This window comes from Sus scrofa, chromosome 15, assembly GCF_054392235.1.
Source record: "Sus scrofa isolate SSC_HxYL_T2T_F1_AM1 chromosome 15, Sscrofa_HxYL_maternal_Yorkshire_Landrace_v2.0, whole genome shotgun sequence".
Classification (NCBI taxonomy): domain Eukaryota; kingdom Metazoa; phylum Chordata; class Mammalia; order Artiodactyla; family Suidae; genus Sus; species Sus scrofa.
The window spans coordinates 94695494-94719594 of NC_139397.1; the positions used below are offsets into that span (position 1 = coordinate 94695494).

Consider the following 24101-nt stretch of genomic DNA (forward strand, 5'->3'; position numbering starts at 1 on the left):
GTAGGGGCAGGTGGTATGTGGGAATTCTCTGGGCTTTTTTCTCAATTTTGCTATGAACATAAAACTGCTCTACAAGATAAAGTCTATTAAAAGAAATAAAACTGAAACAAAATAAACAAAAAGATAAAGCAGGAGGCATACATATATATGTGACTATTAACTCTATTAAGAAAGCCAAAAAACCCCACCAAAAAACCAAAAAACCCCACTTGCTTTGTTGAAGACTGCCACTGTGGATTTTGAAAATGATGTTTAATTTAAATATATATGAAAAACATGAGAAAGTAACAGAAGGCTAAGAGGCAATGATAAGAGTAAGAGTTATAGAGTATACACAAAAGGCAGGTGGACTGGCTATTCAGTTATGTTTTAATATAAAAACACTTCATAAAAATTCAGTCACCACTGAGGCTTGTAAATTTTATACATAATTTTGATGTATCTAGAGTGGACAAAAACTTATAAAGTTAAGATGATCTTATCAGTAGAAAAGATATTCTAAACCAGCTTAGCCAAAAGAAGCATTTTGATTGCCTAATTTAACTTTGTAAAGGAGAAGGAAATCTTATAGCTGGTCTCTGTAAACCTCACAGCTGGAACATTCTAACAGCACCTTGCAGTTTCCAGTGATCAAAGTAAGTTACTTTATATACTAAACTAAGAATTTCATAATAGAAATAATGTAACACCAGGGGGTGCAGTTATCATGAAATAATTACACTCCTGGGAGATTACAGGCACAAGGCTGTACCCCAGGGGTGTGATTATCCCATGATAACCACATCCACGGAAATTGCCTTATTGCAAAAATAATCTCTATTCACTGGTGAGACATTATTCAATAGGTGATTTTTTTAAATGAAAAGATTTTTTAGCTTGAATCAGCAAGTGGATTAGGAAATTGGCCAGTTTATTTTTCATTGCATTCAAATTCAGAATATAACATCATTATTTGCTTTCCTATTTGATATAGTAGAGTATTTTTTTATTTTGTTTTAGAGAAACCTTTAACTAATACTAACTATTAGTGTTAGTTAAGTGGTACTACTAAATTCAGGTCAAACTTTAAAGGTATTAAGTGAGCAATACAATTTTAACAGTCCATTGCCTTAACAATCAGCAATACAATTTTAAATAACTTGTTTCTATGTATAATTTTTTTTTTTTTGGTCTTTTAGGGCCACACCCAGGCTGGGGGTGGAATCAGAGCTATAGCTGCTGGCCTACATCACAGCCACAGCAACACAAGATCCTTAACCCACTGAGTGAGGCCAGCAATCGAAACTGCATCCTCATAGATGTTAGTCAGATTCGTTTCTGCTGAGCCACGATGGAAACTCCTATGTATACTTTTTAATTCTTCTAAAAATATTCATTTAAAAATTAAAAATATACTGCCACTCTTAATATTTTAGTCTCTTTCCCAGCATTTTAATTTTTCTAAAAGTATTTCCATACAGGGTATGGAGAAAAAGGAACCCTCCTACACTGTTGGTGGGAATGTAAATTGGTATAGCCACTATGGAGAACAGTATGGAAGCTCCTTAAAAACCTAAAAATAAAAATCACATATGATTCAGTGATCCCACTCCTAGGCATATATCTGGAGAATACTCTAATTTGAAAAGATACCTGTACCTCAATTTTCAAGGTGGTACAACAGCCAAGATGCAAGCAACCTAAGTGTCCATTGACAGAGAAATGGATAAAAAAGATGTGGTATATATATAAAATGGAATATTACTCAGCCATAAAAATAATGAAATAATGCCATTTACAGCAACATGGATGGACCTAGAGATTATCATATTAAGTGAAGTCAGACAAAGACAAATTCATGATTTTGCTTATATGTGGAGTCTAAAAAAATGATACAAATTAACTTATTTACAAAACAGAAACAGACTCACAGATATAGGAAACAAACTTATGGTTATCAAAGGAGAAGGGTGGGGGGAGGATAAATTAGGAGCTCAGGGTTAACAGATATAGATTACTACTTTATAAAATAGATAAACCAATAAGAACCTACCATATAGCATAGGGAACTATACTCAATATCTTATAATAACCTAAAATGGAAAAGAATCTGAAAAAGTATATATATATGTATATACATACATACACGCACATACATATACACACACATGTGTATGTATAACTGAATTACTTTGGTGTATTCCTTGAAACTAAAACAATATTGAAAATTAACTATACTTCAATAAAAATTTTTTTAAAAAAGAAAGAAAAATATCTCTATATGTCTACCTAAAGATGTAAAGAGAAATATGAATAGAATCCACGTAACCACTTTGTTTTATAATCTGCCTTTTTTTTTTTTTTTTCCTGCACCTATGGCATAGAGAAATTCCTGGGCCAGGGACTGAACTTGAGCCACAGCAGTGACACGAACCACAGCAGTTAAGAATGCCAGATCCTTAATCTGCTGAGCTACCAGGGAACTCCTATGATCTGCTTTTTATCTGACCAAATGTTGTAAACAATACCCATTCGTTAAGAAATCTTCCTATCATTTTTTAATGGTTACATAGTACAGAACGCCTTATGACAATATCCCTTAATTATTCACTTAATACCCTTTTATTAGATATTTAGGTTCTCTACCTGTCTTATTATTATTACACACAATGCTTTGCAACAAAATGATCAGACATATACATAATTATATCTTAGGATAAATTCATGACTGTGTAATATTAGTAAAACATAATTTAAATAAGCAAATAAACAACAAAGGGAGTATTTCCCAAATCTTCAGTTATTCCTACATACAGCTAAAGCTGATGTTTCCCAGTTTTGACAGTGTATCAGAAATAGATCAGCAACTTTTGTCATCTTATATGGTATCACAGATGGTAAAAGTTACTGATCTATTTTTACTATAATTGTATCACAGAGTTCAGTGCTTTGGGGTATTCTTAGAAAAGTAAGAAATGGATTTAAGAAATTAAAAACATTCTCTGTATTTATCAGTATCTGTTCTCACACTTACACTGTCAATTTGAAAGGAAAAACTGGAAATTGAAATTTCCCTAACACCTCTTTCTATAAAGACTGAAGAAAGAATTAATTTAGTCTGATAGTTATTTCTCAGCATGAACATACTCTTAACAGCACATCCTACTTTTTTGAGAGTCATTCAGATCTGGTTTTACTCATTCAAAGTCATTTAAGATAAACCTTCTGTGTTTGTTTTTCCTTTTAGGTCAACCTTTCTATCTGTCTAAATCTTAATAACTCTTCACAGGTCATTATAATCCCACTATTCAGTTCATAATTTAATACACAGGTATTCTCTATTAAATAGATTCTTACTTAATGCTCTAGTTTTCTCTTCCTGAGTAGATAAGGAAGAGTTATTCTGTTTCTTATTGGATTGTGAATTAAGAGTAGAGCCCATATCTCCGGCCCGGAACATAGAAATTCAAAAAATAAAACTTCTGGCTGATATGCATGATGTCAAATACATAGTTGCCAAGAACAATTATCTCATAGAGTAAAAACGAAACTTTAGTTTTAAGAATTAATTTTCATATAAGGCTTTTAATTCAGCAAGCCATTCTTTTACTAAAGACAGAGCCTCTAAAATCTTACAGAGTTAAAAAACAACTTGATTCTAGAAGATTTTTTTAACTACTGAATGCTTTACATAGTTTTAAAACAATACTGTTTCTTAATTTTTTTTTTACTTAATATATCCTGGTATATCCTTGCATGTCAACATATAGATGTATAGCTCTATTCATATCTCTATATCTAATGGCTATATGGTATTCCATTTTGGGGGATGTACCATAATGTATCTGTTTTTTTTTGCTTTTCAGGGCTGCATATGCAGCATATGAAGTTCCCAGGCTAGGGGTCGAATTGGAGCTGGAGCTGCAGCTGCCAGCCTATGCCACCGCTACACCAACGCAGGATCTTCAATCTACACCACAGCTCAGGGCAACACTGGATCCTTAACCCACTGAGTGAGGCCAGGGATCAAACCTGCATCCTTATGGATACTAGTTGGTTCATTACCGCCAAGCCACAACAGGAACTCCACTCCTCTAAAACATACTAATAAAGTGCTTACTACGTGCCAAGCACTAGTCCGAGCATTACACATGCATTAATTCATTTAATTTTCATCACAACCTTATAAGGTAGGTACTAGTATAATATCTATTTAACAGATATTGCGGACTGAGGCACAGAGCCGTTAAGCAGCTTGCTTAGAGCCACGTGGCTACCAAGAGAGCAGGGGCTCCAAATCAGGCATCTGTGTACCTCCATGCCTCCACAGTCTGCACTCTTAACCACCTAACTCTCAGAATTTATGGTTCCCTCTGTGTGGAAGGTTGTTCCTTTAGCCTAGATGCCACATGCTCTTCTCGAACCTGCATGGTTGGATTTTCCTGTCATCTAGGTCTCAGCCTGACATCACTTCTCCAGAGGGGCCCTTCTGGACCATTGCATCTAGTTTTCCCCACTTAGTTCTTATCACAGTATCCAATGTAATTTTTATCATAGAACTTATACATACCTAGTATTTTCTTGTTTATTATTTATTTTGTGTCATTTACAATAGAATTAAGGAAGCTTTTCTGTCTTGCTACTGCATTCCTAGAGTCTAGTAAAATGCCTAGCACAGAGTAAGTACTCCATATATGACTGTTGAATAAGTCAGTGGGTTTATTTTACCAACCCCTTACTGGTAGACATTTAGGGTTATTTCCAATCTTTTACTACTATAAACCCTTGCATATCTACCTTATTACTTTCTTATAAATTCCTGGAAGGGGAACTTCTAGTAAAAAAAAAAATGCATGTCTTTAAGGCCTTTGATACATATCATCAAATGACTCTTCAGAAAGGCTGCTCCAATTCTAACAACAGTGGATTAAAATATTCATTTTACCATTCTTGTTCCAAAATGGATGTGTCATTCTTATAAACCTTTAGCACAAGTTCTTTTGGTTGTTGTCAATAGACTTTCCAACACAGATTGAAGAGAAAGCAAGTCTATCGATTACTAAAGAAAGGGCTATCCTAGTCTATGGTCCATATTCTAGTCTTCTAGTATCCTGGAGTCTATCTTACTCATTCTCTCAAAGCAGGATCAAAGTAAGTCAAGGCTGAGGAACAAAGACAGCAACTACCACCGCCTGCCTGTAGCCAACACAGGAGTTGTGCAGCTAGCTGTAAGGGCAACGTGAGGATGGAGTAAAGGAAAAGATGAGAAAGAAGCAATCCCTTCCAGAAAACAGAATATACTTTTCCTACATAACGAGAGATCTCTACGACTACCAAAATTAGTGGTCAGAGATATTTGTGCCAATGGAGTCTTCATTCTACTCCACCATCATTTTCTTTGGGGCTTTATCTCTTTGGAGGCTTCCCTCCCTTCATTCACCAGTTGAGTGAAAGCAGGGGAGAGAGAGTACAGTATGTGGGTTTGAAGAGGACCTGCCCTGTGGCATCAGCAGAATGTTCTTTTACCAGAGATTGCCAGACCAAGGTCTCTCACCACTGAGCAGTTTTCTGCTGACAGTCTCTCACCACTGAGCAGTTTTCCTTCTACTTAAAATGTGGTCTAAAAAAACTTTCTTTAGAGCAAAAGGATTTAAAAAAAAAATCAGTTGTAATATTCTTAAAAATTCTTTTTAATTATAGTTGATTTACAATGTTCTGTAGTTGTAATATTCTATCTGCATACTTGCCTCTAAAACCTGGCACCATTAATGAAAGTTTCAAATCTAATGATGGGTCAAATTCCTAAACTCCTAATATGAGAACTGGCATCTTGAGTCCTATGACCTGCATCTGGCTTGTGAGAAGGAAGCCTTCTTTCTTTCTTTCTTTCTTTTTTTTTTGTCTTTTTAATTTTTTAGGGCCGCACCTGCGACATATGGAGGTTCCCAGCCTAGAGGTCGAATTGGAGCTGGAGCTGCTGGCCTACACCACAGCCACAGCAACTCGGGGTCCGAGCCACATCTGCGACCTACACCATAGCTCACCATATCCTTAACCCCTTGAGCAAGGCCAGGGATCGAACCTGCATCCTCACAGATACTAGTCAGGTTTGTTAACCACCGAGCCACGACAGGAACTCCAGGAAGCCTAATTTCTGGCTATAGAAGAGAGGCTAAAGGTCATATGTCTTTGATATAACTGAGGGAGAACCCTCGGCTCAGAGGTGGCCATGGAAACTTAGGGAGTCTAAAGAGGTGCACCAGAGGCATAGATTAGCTAGGAGGATGGGGCTTTGTGCTCAGAACATTAGTTCTGCCTTGATATGTTCTACACGCTGGGGTTACATGTAAGATTTTATTTAAAAAATTACAAAAAAGGTCCTATATCTGTTTAAAAAATGCTGAAAATATCCTGAGTTATACTATCATTTTTATTTTACTTTTTTTCTTTTTAGGGCTGCACCTGTAGCATACAGAGGTTCCCAGGCTAGGAGTCAAATTGGAGCTACAGATGCTGGCCTATGCCACAACTACAGCAACATGGGATTGGAGCCATGTCTGCAACCTACACCACAGCTCATGGCAACACCAGATCCTTAACCCACTGAGCAAGGGCAGGGATCAAACCCACGTCCTCATGGATACTAGCTGGCTGCGTTAACCACTAAGCCACGATGCCAACTCCCTCATCTTTATTTTTAAATGAGGAATTGAATCTCATAAAAGTAAAATGACTTGTTATAGGGTTAAGCAGGATATTTCTATTAGGATCCATTATGATCCTATTGTTGGATTAGTGTGGCATATTAACAAGGCACAGATAAACTTAAAACTTCTCAGTTTTACTATCTCTTTATAAAAAGAACACAAGTAATCCAAAGCAAATTAGACCAATTTTTCTTAAGTAGACAATAATGTGCAGGAGGGTAAATAACTTTCAAGTAAAAATTTTAATATATTTAACATCTTTTAAAAGTTTTTTAAATTGAAGTATTAGTTCATTTACAATGCTGTGTTAATTTTTGCTATACAGCAAAGTGCTTCAGTTATACATATACATACATTTTAAAATATTCTTTTCCATTATGGCTTATCTTAGGATAAGCTGAATATAGTTCCCTGTGCTATACAGTTGGACCCTGTTGTTTATCCATTAAAACTCAGTTTTGATTTCATCTCTGAACAAATAAAGAGTGATTGCTGAGGCTTCCTGTCCAGCACAGTTCTACAACTCAGGAGGACATGAATATGAGAAATAACTATTTCTTCCTTCTCTTTTTAGGTTACCAACCTGACAAACTATGCTTAATAAAATCAATTTCATAGGGCCCATGGCTAGAAAAATTAAATCAAATTCTAATACACAGCATTTCAAGTTGAAAACATGGAGTTCCCGTAGTGGTGCAGTGGAAACGAATCTGACTAGGAACCACGAGGCTGCAGGTTTGATCCTTGGCCTTGCTCAGCAGGTTAAGGATCTGGGATTGCTGTGGTTGTGGTGTAGGCCGACAGCAACAGCTTCCATTAGACCCCTAGCCTGGGAACCTCCCCTTGCCTCGGGCGAGGCCCTAAAAAAAAAAAAAAAAAAAAAAAAAAAAAAGACAAAAAACAAATTGAAAATACATTATCAGAGTTCCCCATTGACCATCATATTCTGGGAATGTGACCTAACCTCCAAAAACCAAATCAAACCAATACCCAGAGAGAGACTAAATAAAAATGTTATTTTAGCTTTCCTTGTTTGTATTTGATATAAATTCTAAAACAAATAAATTAATTATGTCTAGTGCTTACCTGAGCCATCAGTGGGAACTGAACTTGCATTAATTCCAGAAAGACCAAACAAAGGACATTCTCGATCTGTGTTGACATGACCCCATTTGTGACATTTAATGCACCTCACATTTCGAACCTGAGAAATAATGAACATTAATTCTTTTGGTTACCAAATTACTAAGAATCTAACCAATGTTCAAATCCCTTCTCCTTAGTCAAGTTTAAGTTAAATTAATATTGTTTCTAAAAGATCTCCAGGGAAAGACACTCCATAACTACACTTTTTTTTTTTTTTTTGGTAGTTTCCCTGGCCAGGGGTCAAATTAGAGCTGTAGTCACTGGCCTACACCACAGCCACAGTAACGCCAGATCCGAGCTGTGTCTGTGACCTATACCACAGCTCATGGCAATGCCGGATCACTGACCCATTGAGTGAGGCCAGGGATTAAGAACTCATCCTCATGTATCCTAGTCGGGTTTGTTAACCACTGAGCCACGAAGGGAACTCCCAAAACCATACTTGATAAGGTAATTTGAACACTGAAATCTTTTACTATAAATTGTACCTAAAAACTAAGCTGAATCCTATTTCTTTTTGAGTTTGACTTGGTGGCAATAAAACCATGTCATCCAAAAAGAAATGGTAAAATACCAAAACAAGAATTATGTCATGGCTTAATCTTAAATTCTCTAACTTTCAAAGTTAACCTTTGAGGTTTCAATTTCCTAAACCAGGGGCTAGCAAACGTTTTCTGTAAAGGGCCAGGTAGTACATATTTTAGGCTTTATGGGCCAGAGGTCTCTGTTGCAACTACTCAACTCTGCCAATGTAACAGGAAAGCAGCTGGAGGCAATATATAAATAAGCAAGGCAGTGTTCAAAAAAATGTTATTTATAACAAGGACCTGGCCCACTGGTGATAATTTGTCCTGGTTCTAAACAAATAGTTTTATATTTTTTCTTGACTTTGAGCTAATTCTCCAAATTTCTTGAAAATTGCAGAGACCATTATCTTCATAACCCTCACAGAACTCTGAATCCTATCTGGTATCAGTCTACTACATTTAATGTTTTCTCTCCTAGTCCTTACTATAGGATAGAAATAGAAAACATAAAGCCCCCTTAGGCTTAAAAACCTTTTGGACAACAGTATAAAGAAATGTATATAAAAAAAAGATTCTTACAGAATAAATATATGTCACTTGCCTGAATACCAAAGGGCTGATCTCTGATGTTCATGTCATCTTTGGCATATCTATTAAGTACAGAAAATGCAAATACAATATTCAGAATAATTTAACAAATTAAACTAAAATCAGCTTTTAGTTCTAAGTAAATTATGAAATGTACTTCAAAAAATATATAGAACCACACCATCTATTTAATATTTCCAAATACCACTTCATCATTAAGTATCTTGTCTGATGATTTGTGATTTAAACAAATGGAAAAAAAACAAAACAAAAGACTATGTTAGATTTACAAGGAGATCCTGCTGAGTAGCATTGAGAACTATGTCTTGATACTCATATTGCAACAGAACAAAGGGTGGAAAAAAAAAATGTATACATGTAAGAGTAACTTGGTCCCCATGCTGTATAGTGGGGGTGGGGGGGAGACTATGATCAAGCAAAGTAGTTGCATAAAACAAATCATTAAAAATCATTTTTTAGGCGTTCCCCTTGTGGCTCAAAGGAAAGAATCCGACTAGGAACCATGCGGTTGTGGGCCTGGCTTCACTCAGTGGGTTAAGGATCCGGCACTGCCATGAGCCATGGTGTAGGTCGCAGATGTGGCTCAGATCCTGCGTGGCTATGGCTGTGGCATGGGCCAGCAGCTGTAGCTCCGATTAGACCCCTAGCCTGGGAACCTCCGTATGCCACCAGTGTGGCCCTAAAAAGACAAAAGACCAAAAAATATATATATATATATTAATAATAATTTTTTACATTAGTTGCTTCTTCTAGTAAATAAAAAGGCAAAATAAGACAAGATATCAGATAAATTTAATGATACATATTTTATCTTAAAAGAAAACTAGTTCTAGAAAAAAATATTTGAAGAAATAATGGCTGATTGCAATAGCATGCTTGGACTTGGGAGGGCATTATGCTAAGTGAAATAAGTCATACAGAGAAAGATAAATACTGTATTTATATATTCCACTTATGCGTGGGATCTAAAAAATACAACAAACTGGTAAATAAACATAGAAGCAGACTCATAGAGAAAAAACTAGTGGTTACCAGTGGGGAGTAGGGGAGGGGCAATATAAGGGTGGGGAACTGTGAGAGACAAACTACTGGGTGTAAAACAGGCTCAAGGACATATTGTAAAACATGCGGAATATAATCAGTATTTTGTAATAACTGTAAATGGAAAGTAACTTTTAAAACTGTATAAAAATTAAACATTAAAAAAAAAAAAGAAAACTAGTTCTTACTTTTCTCGTGGGGCTCCTTTCTGCCATTCAAATTTGTATTCGGTCTCTCCTTCTGTTTCTTCTTTCTAAAAACATTCATTAAAGTCTTTCAATTTTTCCATAAAATTACAAACTACTGCAAGTAAATCCAAACACAGAAAATAGCACTTTACCTCTTTGTTTTCTTGATTGCATATCAAAAATGTAGGTGAAAAAAAAGGATAAAAAACAGTATTAAATGACAGTATTTAAGAAGCACCTTAATTTCTAATTTTTAAACTTCCATATTTTTCATTGACAGTGAATATTATGCTTTCTATTTATAAGTATAGTCAGTAAGAAGGACTAAAGACACAAATTATAGAAGAATAAATGTATTTCTGGTGATGTTGAGTTTTTCCTCCCCAAAGGACAAGTCATAAAATTATTACTAGATTAGACAAATATTTTTAGTATTTATTCTGCTGTATTTATTACAGTATTTAAAAATTATTTTACAGAATGGAGAACAACTTTTCAAAAATGTCTGTAATGAAATTTCTCAATCTTTAGTTGCAAAAACTTAAATAAAAGGAAATGAATCAAGTACCTTTCTTAGCCCCTGGTGGAGCCTCATACATGAAATTAAGGCCATTCTTTACACGTTCATCTCCCATAAGCAATCTAAGTAAAACAAGACATAAAGTTAGCAATTTTATGTTAGGAGGAAAAAAATTAGTGTCCCTCCACACCCCTAAATCCTAAGGGAATCAGGATAAAATACTTTTATTACAGATAAGTTCCAAAACTGTACTCCACCAATTAGATGACATCTTAAATATCTGAATGGAAATTCCAACACTTTTGCCTGTTTAGTAACTGGTTGTAAGTTCTGAGACTTTCTCATTACCTGAGCAACTTGCGCCCTCTCAACCGAAATGAGGAAAAATGCCATGATCATCCTAACAAGCTTTTCTCAAACTTTGAAGTGCTGTGAAAATAGAGACAGCCTTGAGATCCTATATGGCAGCAAAATTTGCAATTAAGTTAAATAATGCCAACATTTTTTCCTTAATTGTGAGGAATCAAACTGTTTTAGAAAAATGAGTCTTTCCTAAGCTTTAGGAAGTCAGATCCAATTAATGCTTGTTAGAGTCAAAATTAATAAGAGAATCAAATTCTTTAGTGAGGCCAATGAAGACAATAGTTTAAAGATAATCTACATCAGGTTAATTACCATGATGAAATCAATACCTGTTGCATCTTAAAAACCATTTTCTTTTTTTTACCATTTAACACTGAAAGTTTTCTGTTTGGGTTCTGTTTAGAGAGATACGCTATGCTTTTTAGAAAAAATTGTTACAAATTGATGAATAAGTTAAAGTTTTAATTCATAAGATCCAAGTAAATTACTGGTAATGAAGAAGGCTAAAGAGTGACCAGAATTTCCTCTTATATTTGGAAATGGCAATCACAAAAAATATACTACATGATTATAATTCCTCTCTTCTTATTTCCATGGGAGTTTATAAAGAATTATAAAGGAAAAGAGAGCAAAAGGATGACAGGATCTACATCTATACAACAGAATATTATTCAGCAATAAAAATAGAAAAAACTACTGATACATGATATAACATAAATGAACTTCAAAAACACTACCAAATAGAAGCCAGTCACAATTACATATTGTATGATTCCATTTATATGACATTTCCAGAATAGGTATATCTATAGAGACAGAAAGTAAATTAGTGGTTGCTTTGGGTTCAGAGGTAGAAGGGGGCTCAGGGTGCGGGAATGGGGAGTGACTGGTAATGGGTATAAGATTTCTTTTTTGAGAGTTTCCATTGCAGTGCAGTGGAAACGAATCTGATTTGGAACCATGAGGTTGCGGGTCTGATCCCTGGCATTGTTCAGTGGGTTAAGGATCCAGCGTTGCTGTGGCTGGGGTGTAGGCCGGCAGCCGTAGCTCCGATTTAGCCCCTAGCCAAGGAACTTCCATATGCCACAGGTGCAGCCTTAAAATACAAACAAATAAAATAAAATCAAGCACATGAAAAGCTCAACATCACTAGGTTTTAGGGAAATGTAAATCAAAACCATGAGATACCAAAAAAAACCCCAAAAAACAAAAAACCCCATGAGATACCATTTCCTGCTCATTAGGATGGCTACTATCTGGAAAAAAAAGGGGGGGATAATAAACGTTGGTGAGTATGTGGAAAAACTGGAACCCTTATGCATTACTGATGGGAATGTAAAATGGTGCAGCCACTATGGAAAACAGTTTGGTGGATTTTCAATAGCCAAACATAGAATAACTATATGATCCAGCAATTCTACTGCTAGGTATATCCGAAAGGAACTGAAAGCAGGGAGCTGAACAGACTTTTGTATGCCAGTGTTTACAGCAGCATATTCAAAAGAGCCATGAGGTTGAATTCAAAAAGATGGATGAATGGATAGATCCAGCTGTGCTATATACACACAATGGAATATTATTTGGCCATAAAAAAGATAAGTTCTGATACATGCTACAACATGGATGACTCTTGAACTTGTTATGCTAAATGAAATAAGCCAGACACAAAAGGACAAGTGGTGTATGATTCCACTTACATGATGTACCTAGAATGGGCAAATTCATAGAGACAGAAAGAAGAGTATTTTCACAGGAGCTGGAGGGAAGGGGAATAGAGAGTTACTGTTTAATGGGTATAGAGTTCCTTTTTGGGATAATGAAAACAATTTTGGAAATAGTGGTGATGGTACACAACACAGTGAATGTAATTAATGCCACTGAATCAAGCATGTTTAAAAATGGTAAATTTTATGTTCTATATATATATATGTATGTGTATCTATCTACTTATATATCTACCCCCCCAAAAAAAAGCATTCCATTTATATTGAAACAAAAATAACAGAAAATCAACTGGAAGATCCATTTCCATTTCGTGTAAAATTCAACACGTATACAAAATGAAAGATAAGGTTATGATATTAGCAATTTTGTTTTAACTTAACTAAAAATCTATACAGATTCTTTCTCTTTCTTTCTTCTATTCTTTTTTGGCTTTTTAGGGCCACACCCATGGCATATGGAGGTTCCCAGGCTAGGTTGAATCAGAGCTACAACTGCCAGCCTACACCTTAGTCACAGCAATGCGGGATCTGGTATTGGTCTCAGATGTGGCTAGGATCCCATGTTGCTGTGGCTGTGGTGTGACTCAGTAAGGGATAGTCTCATGGAACTGATTATTCTAAAAACACCAGCAGGGTGGAATTTCTTACCTGTTATCATATGATTCTTGCTCTTTAAGATACTGCTGCATTAATTCTTCTTGTTTCTTCTTATCATATGATATTTTCTGTTCTGCCATCCATACCTAAATTAGTAAAGTAAAAAACTTAAATAGGAAGTTTGTTCTCTTTTATAATAAAATATAAAATGCTATTGTATATAGTTTATAAAATAATCTACTTTGGTCATAATATCATCATCACAAAATAACAGCTGAAAAATCTGATTTGTGACTTGATAGAAATATTTAAATATGATCATTAAAAATAACTAAACTTTCAGGCAAGAATGTCAAACTTGAGAACCGCTCTGAGCACTTGGAATACAATAGCTTCCTGCACTCAGTCCTGTGTTGTTTCAGAGAAGGGACTGGCCATCTCTCTACATGGAATATGTCTAGTTCAGTAAGGTTAAACAATGCCCACAGGTGCCAGTGGCTATCACTGACATCCCAAGAGAAGAGAAATGGAAGACAAGGAGGAGAAAGAAAGGAAAGGAGAGGAAAGGCAGATGTAGAAAAAAGGGAGGCGACAAGTGGGAAAACAAAGAGATAAGACAGATGTATCTGATGTCCTGCAGCTAGCTGCTCAAGGGCACCACCACCCACCACAGGTTGAATGCGTCCCTATGTAAAATTCTGAGTCATAAAAATGGTGAAGGTAGAAAGCCCACAGCCCATGCAAGGATATTTAATCATGTTATTTGCAGGTTTAAAAGGTATCAATGCCTTTCTACCTCCTTTAAAGTAAAGGACAAAGTGTCTGATAACCATTCAACATAAATATCAAGTCAAAACTTTCTCTATAAACATGCTAAGTTTTTGGTTTTTTGGTGTATCGTTTTGCCATGCCCATGGCACGTGGAAGTTCCTGGGCCAGGGACACCACAGCAATGAACCCAACTGCTGCAGTGACAATTAGCTGACTAGATAAAGGGTGATAGGAAATGATGAATCTTGAATTTCTGGCTTGTGTTACTAACTCTGTTTCATACTGATATGAGAAATGGAAGTATAACAAGAACAGCATATTTAGGATAAAAGTTCCATTTCAAGTATGTTGAGTTTGAGATGCCAGTAGAATATCAAGATAAAACTGTCTAGTATATAGTTGTCTTCAGGTGCCTCCAGCTAGGGGGAAAGATGTTGCACTGCAGCCTTGAAAGGCAGGAATAAAGAAAAGGTTTATTCATGAAATTGGCTGTGATTGCTTGGGAAAGCATATGGAGTAAGCAAGACATGGGCCAAGGATGAAACTCTAGCTACCACCTATATTTTATGAGCAGGCTAAGAATAAGGACGTGTGCAGCAGCAATTAACATTTTACTGAGTACTCCCTCTAGGTGATGGGCAGAGTGGTACTTGTTTCAAAGCCTTTGCCTACACCATCTTATTTAGTCCTCATCATAATTTCTAAAGTCATGGCAACTGATACTGATTCTTCTTCTTTTTTTCCATTTTGACTACACCAGAGGCAGGCAGAAGTTCCTGAGCCAGGGACTGAATCTGTGTCACAGCAGTGACAACGCTGAATCCTTAACCTGCTGAGCCACAAGGGAACTTGGTATTGATCATTCTTAATTTATAGATTAGGAGATGAAGAATCAGGATGTTAAATATTTTGCGCAAGGTCTTGGGGCTAAAAGCAACTGTACTGGAATAACAGAATCTAGGGCTAGTTTCAATGTTCACTCTTTCTACTTCACAATTCTGCTTTCCCCTGCCATAATATTCAGCACTTTTTTGTACTGGACTTAGTAGACCTGCAAGTGGTTATTTAAAAAACCAAAGTTCAATGAGGTCATCAGACAGACACTGCATTATTGGATGAGATAAAGAGGATAAAAATCTATCTTAAATAAAGTACAGGATAGCAAAGCTCAGAAACCGTGATCTCTGGGATCCGAAAAGAAAAAAAAATCAGAGTCTGCTGAGGGAATTGATGGGGAATCCTAACATCAGTCTTCGTATCTTAAGGATTTACATTCTAACTGACAGAAGCGAAAGACCTGACAGAGCCACTAGTCTCTTGGCTGATGAAGAATAAATGTTGAGGGCAGCTTTGTCAGTGAGTTTCTCAGCGGAGAAGGGATGAGAAATGCCAAGACTTTAGACAAGGAGAAGAGGGATCCCACAGATACTTCCACTCTCACCTCCAGAAGCTCCTGGGAACGAAGGCGCCAAAGGCCTGTTCCCCGTACTCACTTTTTTGATGTTGGATTTGGAGGCAGGATGAAAGTCCTTCTTGCACATGAAATTGGCGAAGGATTTCCCCATTTTGGAGCCTGAGCTGGGAAAGGCAGCAGCTAGATCTTTGAGCAATGTAAACAAACTCTGCGCCTAGCCGGAACTGCGCTTCCCGTAGCAGCGTGAACTTCCGGGGTCAAAGGGGGCAGCTTCCGGCAGCTGGCTCGTCGGCCTGCCTCTCGTCGCCTCTCCTTCCTTTCACGTTGGGTAGCTCCGAGACTGGTGAGGGGCGTCCACGGGGGAGGGGCTAGCATAGTCAACACTAGGAAGTAGGAAGTTGGGAACTGCAGGACAGACTGAGGGGCTTCTTGGAGAGGCTCCGGGGAGGGGCCTGGCCGCAGCTGCGCGGCTTGCAATTTGAGCGCCTCGGGCTGGGCGGCGGAGTGGGCGCTGGGTGGCGGCTCTTCTGCTGGAGGCGCTTGAAGTCAGAGATCTTTGTGAACTGACTCGAGTTACGCAAAACTTTTCTGCACCAATTTTTCTCATCTGTGTTACTAAAGTAGTAATTATTGCTCTAACCGTAGTACGTTTGTGAGGATCAAGCGATGTGATGTTTCTGAAGGCGCTTGGTGAACTAAAAAGCATATAAAATAGAATACCAACTCCACAAGGCGAGAACTCTATTTGGTTACTAGTTGTGCGGCGCCTGAGGCAGAAAGTTGTTAACTGATGGGATTCCCGCTGTGGCGCAATGGGATCGGCAGCATCTTTGGAGCGCCTCAACCGGCACAGTGGGTTAAGGATCCAGTGCTGCAGCGTTGCAGCTGTGGCTCGGATTTGATCTTCGCCGGGAAATTCTATATGCTGCGGGGTGGCTAAAAAAGGAGAAAAAAAAAAATGGGGGAAAAAGTGATGAATACGCCCTAGGAGTTAGTAAAGGCTCTCAGGGCATTCCCTCTTAAATGGGGTAGGTGTTTTCCTAACTAGGTTGCATGTTTCCTTAGGTTTCCTCACGACCCCTCTTAGCTCAGATCACCTAGTGCAGCTTGGTGGCCCTTGAGACTAGGGTTTTGAGTGGACCTAGCTGCTACTGCTGTAGGGGATCCGCCAACTAAGGCCTCTCCTGGGATGGGGGTAGGTAATGTCAAGAATAAGCAAAAAAAAAAAAAAAAAAGCTTTTTGTGAGATATTTACTCTTCCGACAAATAATAGTAACAGCTTTCATTTACGCATCTAATATGTTCTATGCGTTGTGCAAAATGTTTTAGATATTGTCTTATTAAATTCTCATAACAGCCCCCTGAGCTATTTACCTATGAGACAGGAGGCTTAGATAGAAATTAAATAGCCTGCCAAAGTTAGGTATGGTGGAACTAACATTGGAACACAAAAAGGTGCAGATCTAGGACATAAAGGTTGAAATTTACAGAAAAGAACAGAAGCAGTGGTGACCTCTCTTTTTCCATCACTCTTATGAATTTCAGGGTGAAATTGTTTCTTATTTGAGTCATTTTGTTTTCTTCTGAATGAAACATTTATTTCACGTAATTTTTGTTTTTAAATTGCTAGTGTCTGTTAGTGTAAAGTCATTTTAAGGTTTGGATATTGTAAAAACAAAGGAATGAAGGAAACTCAAACAATGTGCCATTCTAGAAGCAAACAATTTCTACTAAATTTGAAGATTGAAGATTTTCCAAATGATGACACTATCCTGATATTAAATTATGCAATCAGGGTTTATAAGTTATGAATGTGAACATCTTCCTGGAAATAACGATTTGGAATTTTATTGACTTGTTTTTCTGTCTGTCTGATTCAGTGAGTCTGTTTCAAAATTTCAGCCTTATCGGTATTGTAATCTGTGTGTATTCTCCAGTTCAAAAGAGACCCTATCTTCCTTCCTTTGAGGAAATACTAGGTATATAATACTGGGACTTTTTCATAGTTCCATGGATGAGAATACAAAAGATTAGTAAGACATATTCTCAGCACTCAAAGATCTTTTGTCTTTTGAAGTTCCCAGGCTAGGTAGTTGCACCACAGCCAGAGCAACTCGGGATCTGTGACTTACACCATAGCTCATGGCAGTGCTGGATCCTTAACCCACTGAGCAAGGCCAGGGATCAAACCCATCTCCCCATGGATACTAGTTGGGTTTGTTAACCACTGAGCCATGAGGGGAACTCCTCAAGGATCTTACTCCAGTAAGAAGACTCATATAAATGCACAGATATGGTCTTTATAACAGCAGAGGTAGGTACAAGGGTTCCCAATTATGGAAATAGTGAGATTCAGGGAAGACTTCAGGAGAGAAAGAGCTTAGAGGGTAAATGTGACCTATAGACTAGAAGAAAGTACTTGGCATTCTTATTTTCTTATTAATTATTGTATTGGGTTCATTCCCAAGTCATTTTCTTGGGAGTTCTCATTATAGCTCAGTGAGTTAGGAGCCCAACTAGCATCCATGAGGATGCGGGTTTGATCCCTGGCCTTGCTCAGTAGGTTAAAGGATCCTGCATTGCTGTGAATTGCAGTATAGGTTGAAGACGTGACTCAGATCCTGTGTTGGTGTGGCTGTGGTGTAGACGAGCAGCTGCAGGTCGGATTCAACCCTTAGCCTGGGAACTTCCATTTGCTGCAAGGTGTGTCCCTAAATTAAAAAAAAAAAAAATTCATTTTTCTTACTAATTTTTGTAGTATAGCATATGAAATTTAAAACTTTAATGAGCATTCTTTGTTAGATATGGCAGTGATAGACCCTGGTCACCAAGTAAAATTACTCTGTTTTATATATATTGTAAAAATGTTTTCCCCTTTTTATTTTGAATCTTCCATATTTTTTAGTTTAAAAAAAATGGAACCTCGTTCCTGTGACACTTTTGTGGCATTACCTCCAACAACAGTTGATAATAGGATTATTTTTGGAAAAAATTCTGATAGACCTTGTGATGAAGTACAAGAAGTAGTTTATTTTCCTGCAGCAGTTCATGACAACCTGAAAGAACATCTTAAGGTAGGTAAAATATGTGTTTTGTTAGCAATATTTTTCCTTAAAAATATCACAAACATTTAAAAAAATCATTAGCTAGCTATTTGGAAGAGGCTATAGAAGTTAACAATTCAAGAATTTAAATTTGAAAAATTTTGAATCAGAAGAGACTTCTGGTCTTTTTTTCCCCCAATGATTTGGAAGAGGCTGAAATAACAATAATTACTGCTAATTTTTTAATCAAATATGTGAATTCTTACCATATACAAGCATGCTGAATAGGGCAAAAGGATTTCAAGCCTGCTGTGAAGACTCGTTCTGTCTTATAGGAGTCTTATAGAGAAATAGACTGTACAGGTAACTAACCCCATTATAAAGAAGGATGGTTTAAATGCTAAATTTAAGTGAGAGCAGCAAGTTGTGACAGCAGTGGAGAAGAAGCAATTAATTCAGACTAGAAATCAAGGAAGGCTTCACTGGGAGTTGGGGTTTCAGCTGGCATTTGATGGGCAAAAAAATTCTGTTTGGTATAGAATGGGAAAAATCTTTCCAGACTCTTTAAATAACAGTTTTATCATCAAAAAAGTTTTTTTGGTCCAGTGATAAAAGTGAAAACACTGTGTACTTTATGAAGTAATTTGATAATGTACATGTTAATTAAAGGATTTTTAAAATTTTTATTAAAAATCCATTTACATGGAACTTAAAGTAAAAATTTCACATTATGCTTTTACTGCTAGGTTACATATTTTAGACTTCATTTTATTGATATTCTTTTTTTTTTTCCTTTGCCTTTTTACAGCTGCATCTGTGGCATATGGAAGTTCCCAGGCTAGGGGGCCAATCGGAGCTGCAGCTGTGGACCTATACCACAGCCACAGCAACATGGGATCTGAGATGCAAATGCAACCTACACCGCAGCTCACAGCAACGCTGGATCCTTTAACCCACTGAGTGAGGTCAGGGATCAAACCCACATCCTCATGGCTATTAGTTGGATTCTTAACTGCTGAGCCACAATAGGAACTCCCTTTGTTGATATTCTAAGACCAAAATATATTAAATATTAGATGTTTTATGTATACAGCTGTTCATCCATATCTGTGGGGATTGGTTCCAGGACCCCCTTGGATACCAAGATCTTTTGCTGCTTGGGTCCCTTATATAAAATAGCATATAGGAGTTCCTGCTGTGGACCAGTGGGTTAAGGATCTGGCGTTGCAACAGCTGTGGAGTAGGTTGCAGCTGTAGCATGGATTTGATCTCTAGCCTGGTGCTTCCATATGCTGCAGATGTGGCCAAAAATTTAAAAAAAATTTTAAATGTCATGTAAATGCATGTAGCTTATGCACATCCTCCCATATACTTTAAATTGTCTCTAGATTACTTAGAGTATAATGTGAATGGTATGTAACTAGTTGCCACAAGTGTAAATACAAATTTTGCTTTTTGGAACTTTCTAGAATGTTTTTTCCCAGCTATTTTCAATCTGTGTTTGGTTGAATCTGTGGATGTGGAATCTGTAGATATGGAGGGCCAACTGTACTAAGCCACTTTTTTTTTCTTTTGCTGTGATTATCCATTTTGGATCCATTTTTACTTTGTTTCTTCGTATTTAGGTCTTACCTATCCTGTAAACCCATAGTTCTCATTCTTTTCACTGCTCTGGACACACCCAATGCGTGATTTCCACATGTGGCGCGGGCTTCTATAGCAATCACTTTTATTAAAGGGCTGCCGTATGAAACTTAAGTCACTAACCAAGAAACACTGGACATTGAGTTTGAGATCTGCTTCCTTACACTTCAACTCACATCTTCCTCTACGAAATGTATTAAGATTTCACTACTAGAAACTATCCATATCCTGAGCTTCAGTTAGCACCTCATCTTCACTTTTATTCATGGCCCTTATACTTTATATTTCATTGTATCTTAAGTAATGTACAAGTCTTAGTTTCTTGAAAGCAAGATCTGTATCTGATTCATATTTGTAACCAACATATCTCTTAGCAGAGTGCTTTATAATAGCAAATATCTGAATGAATAAATGCCCTTGGGGAAATTCTGAATTTGTTTTAAGGATAATGACCTTATTATGCTATTGAAAATTTCAATTTAGTTATAATTGTTTATCTCTTTCATAACGGTCATGTCTTCTGATTGATTTCAAGATTCTGGACTTTGGGAGTTCCCGTTGTGGCACAGTGGTTAACAAATCCGACTAGGAACCATGAGGTTGCGGGTTCAGTCCCTGGCCTTGCTTGGTGGGTTAAGGATCCGTCGTTGCCGTGAGCTGTGCTGTAGGTTGCAGATGCAGCTTGGATCCTGCGTTGCTGTGGCTCTGGTGTAGGCTGGTGGCTACAGCTCCGATTAGACCCCTAGCCTGGGAACCTCCATATGCTGCAGGAGTAGCCCAAGAAATGGCAAAAAGACAAAAAAAAAAAAAAAAAAAAAAAAAAGATTCTGGACTTTGATAACTTTCTTTTTTGGTTTTATTGTTGTTGTGACTTTCATTACAGTGTACTTACATAGAAATTGATCAAGTTCCTGAAACATATGCTGTTGTTCTTAGTCGTCCAGCTTGGTTATGGGGAGCAGAAATGGGAGCCAATGAGCATGGAGTTTGCATTGGGAATGAAGCTGTATGGGGAAGAGAAGAAGTTTGTGATGAAGAGGCACTACTGGGCATGGACCTTGTCAGGTTATTTTTTTGTTATATTTTTACACTATAGAGCTTTTCTAAATTTTGAATTTTGGTGCAACTCTTATATGTTTTATCTTCCTATTTTTTTAATTTGGACTTTGGTATTTTATAGTTTGTGTTAAAAATGCTTCAGGGGAGTTCCTGCTGTGGCTCAGTGGGTTATGAACCTGACTAGTATCCATGAGGATGCAGGTTTAATCCCTGGCCTCACTCAGCACTGTGAGCTGTGGTGTAGGTCCCAGACAAAGCTTGGATCCCTTGTTGATGTGGCTTGGTGTAGGCCAGCAGCTGCAGCTCCAATTTGACCCCTAGCCTGGGAACTTCCATATGCCCCAAGTGCTGCCCTAAAAAAAATGCTTCAGAATACAGACATGCAATTTCAAGACTCTCAAATATCATTAATATTAATTGGAAGAAGGGAAGGAGTTGAAAATTATGATTCTTTGGAAATACCTAACATAGTTTATCAGACTGTAACTAATTTTCACAGTCACTTTATGGGGTATTATTATTATCCTAATTTCAAAATGAGATACCTGAGGTTCAGAGATAAAGCAACTTGCCAAAAAATTACCAAGTTTGTTTTTATGATTCCACAATTATATGACTTCAGAGGAATAGTTTGTAAGTTAGATTCCAGTGTATCTGTTAATTTGAAAGAATTTTTACTTTGAATATAAACACAAAATCTCAGGTGCATGAAATTACTTAAGAAATATAATGAAAATTTGTTTTAATTTGAGAACTTTAATATTTTTATTTTAGACTTGGCCTTGAAAGAGCTGATACAGCTGAAAAAGCCCTCAATGTCATTGTTGATTTATTAGAAAAATATGGCCAGGGTGGAAATTGTTCAGAGGGTAGGATGGTATTTAGCTATCACAACAGTTTCCTGATAGCTGATAGGAATGAAGCCTGGATTCTGGAGACTGCAGGGAAGTACTGGGCAGCAGAAAAAGTACAAGGTATGAACAACTTTTCATGATTTAATTTGTTTTACAATTAATAAAATACTTCTTAATTGCAGACAATGCATTTCTTTGTTTTTTAAGATTTATAATCCAGGGAGTTCCCCTTGTGGCTCAGCAGTAACGAACCTGACTAGTATCCATGGACTCAGGTTCGATCCCTGGCCTTGCTCAGTGGGTTAAGAATCTGCATTGCCTTGAGCTGTGGTGTAGACCGCAGACACGACTTGAATCTGGTGTTGCTGTGGTTGTGGTGTAGGCCAGCAGCTGCAGCTCTGATTCAACCCCTAGCCTGGGAACTTCCGTATGCCGCAGGTACAGCCCTAAAAAAAAAAAAAAAAAAAAAAAAAAAAAAATACAGTGAAAAAGCACTATAAAGAGCTTTATTGAAAAAGAAGTGTCATTATGTCTTTTTCATATATATGGTATTAATTTCATATAGCCTGTTTACATTTTCTGTGCAGAAGCTCTTGGCTGTTTTATAGTATTTTTCACTTTTTAATAAAGTGAAACCATTTCTTTACAGTTTCTTCTTGTTTTAACTTTGGACTGAATTCCAAAATTTTATCATCTGTGGGTGTGGAGGTGGGAAAATGGGAGTGTTGTTGGGGATTGGTGACTATGGGTTAATGGTTAGAAAGAGTATATTGATACAATAGTAAAGTATAGAAAATTGATGTCATTGAGAATAGCACGATTGTTTTAGAATGCTTTTTTCTTTCTTTATTTCTTTGTCATCATATATTCCCCTCATTTTTCAAATGAGATCCAGAGATGTGAAGTGGCAGCGAATGAGAGGAGTTCCCACTGTGATGCAGTGGCTTAAGGATCTGGTGTTGCCACAGCTGTGGTGTAGGTTTCAGCTACAGGTCAGATTCCCTGGCACATGGGAACTTCCATGTGCCGTGGGTACAACCAAGGGGGAAACCAAAGGGGGCAGTGAATGAGAGACTTAGAATTTAAATCTTTCTATCCCAGCTCTCAGTTCAATATTCTTTCATTAGAGTACAGTGTTGTGGTCAAGCATGATCATGTATTTCTTGTATTCTTAACTCCTGGATCTCATAGTTTTACAGGGGAGATATATAGTAAGATACATGTGTGAAAATAGTAAATGATGCATGAATGATACATACACATTTATGCTATAAACATTTAAAGAAAGGAAAAGTCATTATGGTTTGGGGAAGTTTAGAAAGTCTTCATGAAGGTAGCCTTGAGCATTGGATGATTTAAATATGATTTTGCAAAACAGGTGACTGACAGTTGTTTTGATGGACATTTTATATTTTGCATGTATGTTTATTAATACATAAAATTGAATTCAGGCTGTTTTTCTTTTTCTTTTCCTTTTTATCTATGCAGGTACCAAGTCTAGGGGTCGAATCATAGCTGCAGCTGTCGGCCTATGCTGGAGCTTGCAGCAGTGCCAGATACTTAACCCACTGCACAAGGCCAGGGATTGAACCCACATCCTCATGGATTCTTGTGGGGTTCTTAACCCACAGAGCCACAGTGGGAACTCCTGAGAATATTTTTCTTATTGTGATAATTAGCCTGATTAGTACCATTAAGCACTTTTTTATTTTATCAAGTGTGCTATATATAAGAGAAAAATGAATAAATGTATGCTATTGAAAAAGATAGCCCCATGGAACCATCCAAAACGAACACCTTCATTAAGTTTGATTATCCAGTTGTAGATTAATTTTGCCAACTGGTTTCTCTTCCTAATTCTAAATTAGCCCAAGAACTAAATAGTTTAGGGAATGATCTATTAGATGGAAAATT

General features: G+C 37.0%; 2 protein-coding genes across 19 annotated transcripts in view; one reads left to right on the plus strand and one right to left on the minus strand.

Annotated features, from left to right (window-relative positions):
* CIR1 (corepressor interacting with RBPJ, CIR1) overlaps positions 1 to 15819 on the minus strand; it is a 37402-nt gene extending 21583 nt beyond the window's left edge. Inside the window, 7 exon segments of one of the 2 annotated variants that reach the window (NM_001243831.1) lie at positions 7773 to 7890; positions 8961 to 9009; positions 10198 to 10262; positions 10350 to 10360; positions 10766 to 10839; positions 13453 to 13547; positions 15666 to 15810. In NM_001243831.1, the coding sequence (NP_001230760.1) occupies positions 7773 to 7890; positions 8961 to 9009; positions 10198 to 10262; positions 10350 to 10360; positions 10766 to 10839; positions 13453 to 13547; positions 15666 to 15737 (484 nt within the window). In that variant the 5' untranslated portion in view covers positions 15738 to 15810. 2 annotated transcript variants of the gene reach the window in all.
* Positions 15820 to 15845: 26 nt separating this feature from the next.
* Positions 15846 to 24101, plus strand: part of SCRN3 (secernin 3) — a 39423-nt gene continuing 31167 nt past the window's right edge. For 3 of the 17 annotated variants that reach the window (XR_014829579.1, XM_021074977.2, XM_084999552.1), the window contains exons 1-4: positions 15846 to 15929; positions 18492 to 18660; positions 21158 to 21339; positions 22108 to 22307. Coding sequence is in view for 14 of the 17 variants with exons in the window: in XM_021074977.2 (XP_020930636.1) it covers positions 18502 to 18660; positions 21158 to 21339; positions 22108 to 22307 (541 nt within the window). In the remaining 3 variants the exon portion in view is untranslated. Of the gene's footprint in view, positions 15930 to 15980; positions 16615 to 16651; positions 16782 to 17663; positions 17901 to 18181; positions 18290 to 18491; positions 18661 to 21157; positions 21340 to 22107; positions 22308 to 24101 lie in introns of those variants that run through there. The other 14 variants (XR_014829578.1, XM_021074976.2, XM_084999551.1 and 11 more) reach the window with 11 other exon arrangements.